The 11728-nt window shown below is 42.0% G+C and overlaps 1 protein-coding gene across 1 annotated transcript; it reads right to left on the reverse strand.

Annotated features, from left to right (window-relative positions):
- Positions 1-1568: 1568 nt before the first annotated feature.
- LOC149919983 (uncharacterized) lies at positions 1569-10009 on the reverse strand. Its single transcript, XM_090141963.1, has 2 exons — positions 9883-10009; positions 1569-3734 (listed from the first exon to the last, which is right to left on the reverse strand). Exons 1-2 carry the CDS (start codon positions 10007-10009, stop codon positions 1738-1740), a joined length of 2124 nt encoding a protein of 707 aa, XP_089998089.1. The 3' UTR covers positions 1569-1737.
- Positions 10010-11728: the final 1719 nt, after the last annotated feature.

Raw genomic sequence — 11728 nt, forward strand, 5'->3', positions numbered from 1 at the left:
ATACATAAATAAATAAATCTCTTGTTAACAACACAAAAATATGGACTATGTTTCTTAGAAGTAATGAGCGACTCAAGTTACAAGATGCTTGTTTTTCAGACAGTAAATACATATCATGTTCCATAAGGCAGGCATGCAACATTTTTTGCTTCAAATGATTAGTAACATTTTCTGTTCCCTACTCTATATGCACTTATGCTCACTGTTATTTGTTTTTCAGGATAGCTGCATACTTGCTTTGCAATTAGATTTTAGAAGGACACTGCTATTAAGACCCAGAAGGCCAACTGTGTTCTGGGCTGCATTAAAAAGGGGGTGTCCAGAAGGGAGAAGGAGGTGATTGTCCCCGTCTACTCAGTTCTTGTGAGGCCCCATCTGGAGTATGTGTCCAGGTCCGGGTCAAGAGAAAGCCCACTAAGGTGATCAGAGAGCTGGAACACCTCCCCCATGAGGAAAGATTGAGGGAACTGGGATTGTTTAGCTTGGAGAAGAGAAGGCTCCAGGGAGACCTCATTGTGACCTTCCAGTACTTGAAGGGAGCATATAAACAGGAAGGGAAACAGCTGTTTATGAGGGTGGATAGTGATAGAACAAGGGGGAATGTTTTTAAACTGAGACAGGGGAGGTTTAGGCTAGATATTAGAAGGACGTTTTTCACACAGAGGGTGGTGATGCACTGGAACAGGTTGCCCAAGGAGGTTGTGGATCTCTGGAGGCATTCAAGGCCAGACTGGATGTGGCTCTGGGCAGCCTGGTCTAGTGGTTGGTGATCCTGCACATAGCAGGGGGGTTGAAACTAGATAATCTTTGAGGTTCTTTTCAACCCAGGCCATTCTATGTTTCTATGATTAAGGTTGTCTTTTAAAAGTGAAGTGAGAGAATTCTACGCCAATCATAACGAAGGTATATATGGTGAGAGTCATTCCAGCTTCACCTGAAAAATAAGAAGTAGTATGAAAATGGCTTGAGAGAGAGGGAATTTTTTGGAAGATACCATCACAGACAAGTCAAGAGGACATCACTGTTTTCTGAGACCAGTCGACAGGCTGAACTTCTCCTTCTACAGGACACCTCTTAGGTAAGATTTACACACTCAGTTATACCAAGTTATACCTGTTGCCTATCGTAGGCGTGGCGACCTGGTTCGGGAACGGCACGGCGACCAATCCCAGGTCGCTCGGTCCATCGGCTCGCTGACACCAATGTGGTGGACGGCAAATGGCGTTTATTGGCGGGAGAAACAGCCTTATATAACCTGGGCACTGAACGCTATTGGCTATCGGGAGGGGGACCCTGTCTTCCCGTACAACGCGATATCTTCCGGGCGCCAGACCCTCACTACAACATATCCCCCCTCCCTATGCACAATTAAATTAGGTAAAATATAACAATATATAACAATCTTCAATAGAAAACTCAAATAGAACAATCTTCAATAGAAAACTCGAATAGAAAACATAAGGTAGAAAACTCAAATAGAAAACATAAGGTGCTCTGAACAAGAACATTCTTATAACAGTTGTTGGTGCTCTACCAACATGATGTTAATCGGAAGAAAAAGGCGGATGGGCTGTGGCCTCAGGTGCACTCCCCATGGATGCGCCAGGTAAGCTGGATGTCCTCGAAGAGCCTCACCAGGTAGGCCTCGCTCGCCTACAGCTGGGCTCTGGAAGCGCAGGTCGGTCTTGAAGTCCTGCGTGATCTCGCACACCAGGCACTGGAAGGGCAGCTTGCAGATCAGCAGCTCCGTGGACTTCTGGTAGCGGCGGATCTTGTGCAGCACCACTGTGCCGGGCTGGTCACGCCGCCTGTGGCCAGCACGCTCTTGTGGGCCACCTTGGTGGCAACCGGGCCTTTCACTTCCGCAGGCAGGGTCGAGGAGTCGACTGCTGCCTGGAGGCAATTTACAAATTGTGTAAAGCTCTCGCTTCCATTTTGTCTTATGGTGGACCATGGCAATGGCTTAACAATAACTTTAGAGGCTGTGCAAATAGCATCCCTGGCTGCACAAGTAATTGTCATAACTTCATGGGCCTGGAGGCCCAGGGCCTGTGCTTGGGGGGTAATCATTGTTGGGTCTGTACCCATCAGCCGCTGCAGGCTGGAGCCATGTAGCGGGTGATCCGCCCCAGTTACTTGAGCTAGTTGTCTTGCACAGTTATCTTCCCATTCTTGTTTAAAAACAATCATCCCTGCTCCGTCAAAAATTAGTCTACAGGTTTGTTTTATGTCAAATGGGAGCATATTGTCTCCCCCAAAAACACCATCTATAAGGGTGGAGACCATAGCTGAGTTAAGCCCTTTATCTGCAATTGCCTTAACAATTGCTTGTATATCCCTAGGGTTTATCGGTGAGTGGACCCTCTGTCCCCCATCCATCACCCGGACTGGGAATGCTAGTTTGGCCGATGGGGCCCAGTCAGCACATGCAATCTTTATTTTCCTCCAGTCTGTAAGAGGGATTTCTCCCCCTCGCGGTTTCTCTTTAATTTGGATGGGAATATTTCGGCTCTTAACTCTGTTCGTATTCGTTCCCTCCTCCTCCGAGTTTAAGTCAACTGCGAACCACTCGTCGCAGCCAGTGTCTGACCCGGAGTCAGAGCCCGACTGAGCGGCCACTTCCGGTTTCTCGTACCTTTTTGTTAAGCTCCGGCCCCGCCCGCCTCCCTTGCGGGCAGGCCGCTCCCTCCCTCTTGGTTCGTCCCGCCCTCTGCCCAGCGGGATGTTCGCCCCACAGCGGCTTTTCTTCGGACGGCCGCTCTGATTGGCTTTCCACCCTTCACTCACGCTCCCCTCACCTTCCCGGTCGCTCCCACCGCCTTTATCTAACACCTCCTCGATGTTCCCGCCAAGGGCGTCCTCCCCCCGCCCTCCCTCTCCTGGCTCGGCGCCATCTTGGGGCGCATAGGGGGGCGGTCGAGCCCAAATTTCCTCGGGCTCCGATTTCTCCGCGGCAGCCCTGGCCTCCTCGATTAACCCACCCCAGAAGGATTTAGCACGTTTCTGTCCCTCCGTGGGCGGGTCGGGGTTCGATTGAGAGGACACGTCATCGTCAGAGGGGTGCAAACTCCGCGTGGCCGCCCCGACTCCCAGTCCCGGGGCGGCCGACAAATGGCTCTCTGCCGCCCTCCAGCTCTCCCGCTCCCGCATGGCCCTGCGCAGGGCCCGCGCGACTCTCCCCCACGACTCTAGGCTTCTCCCACAGCCCGAGGACATCGTCTCCTCAGTTAACGCTTTAGTGCATTTATCCCACACTTCAAGGTGGAGAATATCCACCGGCTGGTCAATGACCCCAATTCGCAAAAGCCTCGCAATAGCGAGAGTAAAATCTTTGGGCTTACAATCGATGCCCCACTGCTTATCTAACTGCGATACGACCTTCACAAGGACTTCCATCCTCCTTGTTGGTCCGGGAGCGTCCTCCCCGCCGGGCTGGTCCTGCCGCTCCGGCCGCCGTTCACCCGTCCAGGCGAATCCCGGGTTTCGGCACCACTTGTTGCCTATCGTAGGCGTGGCGACCTGGTTCGGGAACGGCACGGCGACCAATCCCAGGTCGCTCGGTCCATCGGCTCGCTGACACCAATGTGGTGGACGGCAAATGGCGTTTATTGGCGGGAGAAACAGCCTTATATAACCTGGGCACTGAACGCTATTGGCTATCGGGAGGGGGACCCTGTCTTCCCGTACAACGCGATATCTTCCGGGCGCCAGACCCTCACTACAACAATACCTTGCTGTGAATCCAAAGTTATTTAAGCCAAAACATGCTACAAGGTCAATGGCAGCTAGTTATGACAGAGACCTAAGTGCTAAGGCTATATCCTCCATGAGAAAAGAGGATGTTTTTAATTAAAGCTTACCACAGATATTGCACAGAGTGCCAAAAAATATCTGACATATAAAACATCAGAATTATTTTTTAGCATCCTCTTAGAAAAACACCTTAACAGTTTTAGTTCTGCCTTTATTTAGTTACTTAATAAAAATTCCAGGTGAATTATATTTCTTTTTAGCAAAACATATTCATTAACATTATAACTTTATATATTAATTTTAACATAAAGTTTAAGTATTAGGTAGTGGTATATATAATGTATTGTTTTATATATACATATATCTATACATAACTATATAAAATGTATATTTATACATTGTTCTTTCCATGTACTTTAGGTTGTGTCTCCTTTCAATGAGCTTGATTTTCATAGATAAATACGTAGAAATTGACCATGTGTAATGAGGGAATGATCATGCTATAAAATGTGCTGCTTCTGCTGCCCTAGTTAGAAAAAACAAACAAACAGACAACAACAACAACAAAAATAACAGTTCTCTGCTTGCTTTGTCAGAGCCTATTGGAACTAACCCAGGAAACCTATTTCTCTTGTATTTTTAAATGTTGCACACATTCTCTCTAAATTGAATACAATACATGTCAAAGTATGTAACATAAGTTAATGCAGTGAATTATACTGTTCTGCCACCTACAGCCACATGTATATATTTCTGACAGGAACTGTATTCATTGAAAATAATTGCATGAGAAATGGTTTAATATAAATTTGCAGTGTCTTCTCTTGTGTATGTTCTGTATTTTTCAAACAAAAACAGTGCTACTGACATCATACTGATCACTCAATGTATTGTAAAGGAAACAAACTGATTTGTTTGATTAGCTTTTAATCAAAAAGATCTGGTGAAAAATTATTGAATACAATACATACCAGTAGTATATTGTCTCTATGCAATGAGTAATGTTTTAAGACTTTCAGGTTGTAATTTTAAAATTGATTATCTTTCCAATTGTTATTTATCTATGTTTTATAGAAATAACATATTTGAAACTACAAACTTGTATAGCATATGCCATGCACACTTTAAATGAACTTATGATGCCTAACTAAAGATTTGAAGTATCTACTTTATCTGTGGTTTTTAAATCTAACATCTTCTCCCTGTTGGATACAACATTAAGTGTTATTTAAATGATTTAGTGTAGCAATTTTACAGTGGACTATTTTTAAGACATCTTCTGCTCTTAAAATATAATTACCTGAAGGAAATTGCAGTTCATAAAAATGTAAACTAAAGGTAATGTTCCTTAAATTTTCACAGAGATGGTCAATCTTTGCCTAGCAACAAGACAGGGTTCTAACCAGCCTAACATTACTGCTGGTTGTGATTCCCGTGAGCTGTTGCAAGTGCAGCAGTTTCTTTTCCTCAAATGCCCTGCAAAACAATCTCAGGCTTCAAAGTACAGTTCCTAAAAAAAACATTGATTTCCTTTTCCAGAAAATGTGCTTCTGAATATGAAATGTTTAAAATTTTTCAAGTAGTGGGATTTACAGGATTTACCAATTTTTTGGCTGGAATAGACTCTATTTACAGTACAGTGAAGATGCAACCCTCCACTGAGGTGGGGTTTGATGTTTCTGATTCTCATTTTGTAAAAAGTGTGAGGGTGTTTTTTCATAGCACACTGTAAAAATACCAAATTCTCTCTCTCTCCTTCCTCTGTCTCTCTCACTTTCTTACTCTATCATTTGTGTTATACTTACAAGTGCATGAAAATACATAATAATCAAGTTGATAAAGGGCTGACTTTTTAACTCAATAGTGTGGATCATAAGAAAACTGTTGACGTAGCCTAAATTCACAGGAGAGTGAAGCACTACACACTTCATTCATAAGAGGAAGGCGGAAAAAAAACAGATATAAGATGATAATTAAAACAACGGTAACGGTGACTTAACAAGATTCAAAATGGTTAGATATCCTTGACTATTTTGTACACAGGTTGTGAGGAGTACATAATGAATCTAAGCTCAAATCTTAGAGAGGCTAGTATAATCCAAAAGCAATAAATCAATTATCTAGAATCGGTTTGCAAGGCATCACCACAACCCAGATGAGTATCTGTGCAGGTGTTAAGTAACCTCAAGAGGTGTCCCTGCTCAAGGGGAGATTCCAGTGTGCAGCCAACTGCTTCTAAGAACTCTCTAAGGGGTTCTTAGGCTACTTCCCTTTTATGGGAGGTGATGATTGACTTACAGTCATACAACTTAGAATTCAATCTATTGAAACAGCTGTCCACTATCAAGTGTCTGAGCACTGGTGGTGAAACCTTAGTTGCTATTAGTCCCAAGGACAAGATCTTTTGCACTTCATTGCGTGCACTAGGCCAGGCACATCCAACATGCCTAGCACCACTCACACTACAGCCAGTGCCCCTGCTGCAGCGCCATCATGTCAGCAGCTCTGTCTCACCAAGAGGCCCGATCATCATCAAATCTAGAAAATTCTTAAAGTCCAAGGGACTGAATTGTCACCAATTCTAGGAGTTCATTAAAAGTATGGATGCTGACTATCAAGTCATAATTTACTTTTCTGAAGGCAGGTGGCTAAGTCAGGGTAAAATGCTAAAAAGACTGCAAAATAAGATTAAGTCCTTCATTGAATCAAAAGAAAAAATTGTGCTGGAACATGAAGATTAAAAATGGCTCACAGATTTATAGTATTTGGTGGATTTGACTGCTCATCTGAAAGACTTAAATATGTGTCTTCAAGGTGAAAATTAGCTTATTTATGCTATGTTTCAGATAATAGCAGCATTTGAAATGAAACTTAAATTATGGCAAGGTCAAGTTATGGCAAGTAATTTCATGCATTTTGATACACTGACTGTACAGGAACTGCTGAATCACAGCCTGAACCTCTGATTGACCATCTGAGGTGAGCAATGTGTCAGCCCTGGGAGCACAGGTGAAGGCAATTTTCCAAGCCTGGCTCCACCTCTCCTAGACCCCATTTAAGAGCTGACTACCAGCAGGGAAGGATTTCTTTTGGAGATTGCTCCTTGTGGAGTCTTCTCTGCAAGCCCAGAACAAGAGTAAGCTTTCCATCCTTTCTTCTTTAGTCTGGTAACCAGTTTAGCCTATCCTTCCTGTATATTTCTTAATTATAACATCAGTATATTCATTGATTACAAAATTGATACATGTTCACAGTGGAAAATACACAGTTGTGCTTTCCACTTTAATAACTAAATTTGAGAATAGGATTCAAGATTTCAAAGAAAGTCTTTTTTTTTTTTTTTTGTGACTCTATTTTCAATTGGCATAAATATATTACTTGCAAATTTTCACGTGGAGTGAATGGAGTTTCACTCAGACATTCATCTCAAAGAAAAAAGTTAATCATGTCTCTTTACCAGATTCACAAGCCCTTCCTTTCCAGAGAAAAATATCCCTTGCTTCACAGTCACACCTTATTCACATCATCACTTTTTGGCACTATGTATATTTTGAGAAATTATTGTCAAGGATGAATTATGAGAAAAGTAATACTAAGTCAAAACTATCTGACAAACACCAGGAGAACTCACTAGGAATCGCAACCACTGTCATTGAATCAGCTCAATGCATTTGTTTTACAAAAACAAGGTCAAATATCCCACAATTTTGTTGCTTTTTTAATGTTGTAATAAAAATATATAAAAAAAAAAAACGGTTGTTTGTTTGTTATATATTTTATAAGCAATGGTAATTCCTGTTTGCTCACTGTGATCCAGGAAAGTGAGAAGGTTGGACAGCCATGCACTAGTCCTTGGGCATAACAACCAGGCTGGGGAGGGGAGCAAGAAGTACAATGTCACATCTACCTATACTTTAGGAAAGCCTTTGACACTGTCTCCCACAGTATATTTCTGTGGAAGCTGGCAACTGTACGCTCATTGCTGTGTAAAGAACTGGTCCAAGATCTGGGCCAAGTGAGTGGTGGTGAATGGAATTAAATCCAACTGGTAATTGATCATGAGTGGTGTTCTCCAGGGTACTATGGTCCATCCCGCTTAAAGCCTTTACTGATGATCTGGATGAGGAGATTGAGTACAGCCTCAGTAAGTTTGCAGATGGCACCAAGTTGGGAAGAAGTGGTGATCCGCCCAACGGTTAAAAGGCACAACAGAAGGATGTGGACAGGTCGGATTGCTGGACCGAGGCCAGTGGGAAGAAGTTCAACAAGACATAGTTGAATGCATCGAGCATGGGTTTACAAATGGCAGATCCTTTCTGACAAACCTGATTTCATTCTATAACAAGGTGATCCACTTAGTGAATGAAGTAAGGCTGTCGGTGTGGTCTATGGGACTTTAGTAAGGCCTTTGACACTGTCCCCCACAACATCCTCATGGAAAAGCTGGCTGCCCGTGGTTTGGATGGGCATATGCTCCACTGGGTGAAACATTGGCTGGACGGCCGGGCCCAAAGAGTTGTGGTCTATGCAGTTAAATCCAGTTGGCTGCCAGTCACGAGTGGTGTTCCCCAGGGCTTGGTACTGCAAACACGGGTGAGGACATAAGAAGTGCCAATATTTGTATATCAGATGACATAGATGCTCTTCACACATTTTGTTCAAAGCACACTGAAAAATATAAATGTTTTCCAGTGAAGAAAATTAGCAGTGAGGGAAAAACTTATCAATCAAATTGGATGGCTAAAAAACCTGTTTGAATATTCAGAGGGTAGAGGTTAAAAGGGCATACTGTGCCTGAAAGTGAGTAGTGAGGCTCTGTCCCAAGGTTTGTCCTGCTGAAAATAAATAAATAAATAACACTGACCTAGATGCAAGAATTCAAGAGTTTTGCAGACAACATGAAATCAGAACAACTGATTGAAATCCCTGAAGGCATGTTTGACATTCAGTCTTAGTCAACCACTGGGAATGGGCCAATGAAACTTTGCAGTTCAACAGGGGCAAGAGTAAAGACTGCCAGGCAGTGCTGAGGGATGAGAATTGAGGGGCCAGAGGGCAACTCTGCAGAAAGGGCTCTGGGCCATAAGAGCCCTGGCAGCAGGGATGATTACAATAAACAGCAGGACATCAAGCAGATCAAAGAAGTGATTTCCCCTCACTAGCCAGCATTCATGAGGCCAACTCTGGATACTGTATCTGGTTTTGGGATTTCAATACAAGAAAAACAGTGATAAACTGGACTGAATTCTGTGGACACTACAAAGACTGACAGGAACTGTAAGACTTGCACATTGTTTACATCCTGATAACTGAACAATAAAAAATAACCAGGGATTAGACACTTTTTGATCAGGTAGAGTCATAATGTTATGCTATATTTACTGACCTCAGTCATTGCAGGAGATTGGCAAGCAAGTCATTCAAAAGCGCCAATAAAGATTTTTCCTGCCATTCGGGTTTTTAGATAATGAAAAGCCTGGAATATGAAGTCCAAATAAGGGCTCACAGCTTCCTTCTTAGACTTGAAAAAAGGATGCTCAACTTTCAAGAGCATCTTTTGATTAAAAAAAATTGTTATATTTCAGGCTTATTAAAATGCTTTTCCTCCAAAGTGTATATATATATATTTGATATATATATATATATATTTGAGATCCTCCAAAGTGTATATATATACATATATATATATATTTGAGATATAAGCAACCAGTCTAGTTGCTTTTTAAAAATCCTTCTACAGGAGACATTGTTAGGAAAATGATAGAGATTGTCTATGGAATAATATTTATAGCAAGGTTAGAAACAGGAGGGACAATGATGATAAATTTTACTCCAGTGGAATTAAATTATATATTGTTTTTTTCTCATTGTGTTTCCTCTTTTCTTTGGCTTAAATCATAGTTGCTGACTGCCTGCAGGTAAATTTGAAAACTCTTAAGCACTGTTTAAGTTTTTTTTGTTTTTGTTTTTGTTTTTTCTCCCACCTCATATCAGGGAGCAAACACATAGGCTAACCTATCCTGTTACGAAACATTTGGCTGTCTTCAATGTCTTTCGTAAGTGTCTCTCGGGAAAAATTCAGAATCAATATTCTGTTCTCATGTTTCTTGATTTATTATCTGAGCTGACCTTGAGCCCGCAAGTCATATTTTGTTTTTAATTTTGGTCTTCTTTGAGCTCCTATGTTTCTATCCCATTCTAACTCTGCTAATTCTTCAAATGCTGTAGAAGTAGTCCCAAAATTTTTGTAGCACATCACTAAGATTCCTTTCTAGAACCCTGGATTACTTTTCATCTTAATTTTCACTTGTACAAACATGTCCAGCCCCCATCCTTATGGCAAAATCTCTTGATGTGTCAGCTAAAATTTCTAATCAGAGTCAGTTCAAAATTCATGAACTTCATTCTAATAAGAATTCCTCATATCAGAGATACAGTGAACAACAATACCAAAATCCAGTGTGGACTGAGAAAATTTTAATTGTATGTAGAGCAATAAAGCGATTACTCACCAGGCGATCAATGTCCAGGCATTGTTTCCAGCCTTTCACATGACAAATAAGCATATTGTTGTCTTCTCTTTGGGCCTTTCTAGGAGCTTTTCTTTTAAAATACTCTGAGATCTATGTCACTGATTTTCTCAAAGCTCTCTCTTGTCATGTTATGTATGTAAACTGCTCAGGGCTTACAATAGCTGTCAGAGGATATTATCATAGAATCATAGAACTGTAGAATGGGTTTGGGTTGGAGGGATCTTTAAGATCAGCTAGTTCCAACCCCCCTGCTATAGGCAGGGACACCTGCCACTAGGTTGCTCAAAGGCCTATCCAGCCTAGCCTTATACACCTCTAGGGCAGGGGCATCCACAACCTTGCTGGGCAGCCTGTTTCAGTGTCTCACCACCCTCACAGTAAAGGATTTCTTCCTAATATGTTGTCTAAATCTACCCTCTTCCAGTTTTAAGTCATTTGCACTCAACCTGTCACTACACGTCTTCATAAAAAGTTCCTCCCCAGCTTTCCTGTAGGCCCCCTTCATATACTCTCTCATCCTGTCCTCACAGGGGAGGTGCTCCAGACTTGTGATCAAATTCCTCACCCTCCTCTGGATCTGTTCTGACAGCTCCAAGTTCTTCTTGAGTTGAGGGCCCAAAAACTGGATGCAGTACTGGTGGGGTTTCATGAGAGCAGAGTAGAGGGGCAGGATCACCTCCCTGGCTCTGCTATTCTTGATGCAACCCAGAATACGGTTGGCCTTCTGGGCTGCAAATGCACCCTGCCAGCTCACTTTGAGACTTACATCATCTGACACGATCAAACCCTTCTCTCTGGACTGCTCTCATGCCATTCTCCACCCAACTGTCTGTGCTTGGTATTGTCCCAGTCCAGTTGCAGGACCTTGCAAGGTCCTGCAAAATAAGACATTTGCTTAACAAACTTATGTATTGCATTTTGCCTTTTTATTTTTTTTTAGTTGCCTTTCAATTCAAACTGGAATTATAAACTGTCTCCTCCACTTTTGATATTTGACAAAAATCTTCACAATGCCTAGTACAGTAGAATAAATAATAATTACAAGTAATATTGCCATTACAATTAATGATACTCTTTGGGTTTCCGGTAAATATTTATAGAACAAATCATTTTTATTAAATGTTATAATGTTGTGGTTTTACTTTATAAGAGATTAGTGTATGCTCTTTTCTTACTATACCAGAGAGTGGAAAAGAGTAGTCTACACTTACCACAAGCTCTTGTCTAGAAAAATACAGAAGGTGAAGAAAAAAAAAGAAGAAGAAATAGATGTGGAAAAGGAAAAGAGGATACTAGAGCAAGAGGAAACAGAGGATGAAAAATGATATTTTTTGACAACATATTAGTGTTCAAGACACTGGCAACTGAATCATAGAATCGTAGGATCATAGAATCACAAGGTTGGAAACGACCTGCAAGATCATCTAGTCCAACTGTCTTCA

The sequence above is a fragment of the Phasianus colchicus genome, chromosome 1 (assembly GCF_987193195.1).
Source record: "Phasianus colchicus chromosome 1, bPhaCol1.hap1.1, whole genome shotgun sequence".
Lineage (NCBI taxonomy): Eukaryota > Metazoa > Chordata > Aves > Galliformes > Phasianidae > Phasianus > Phasianus colchicus.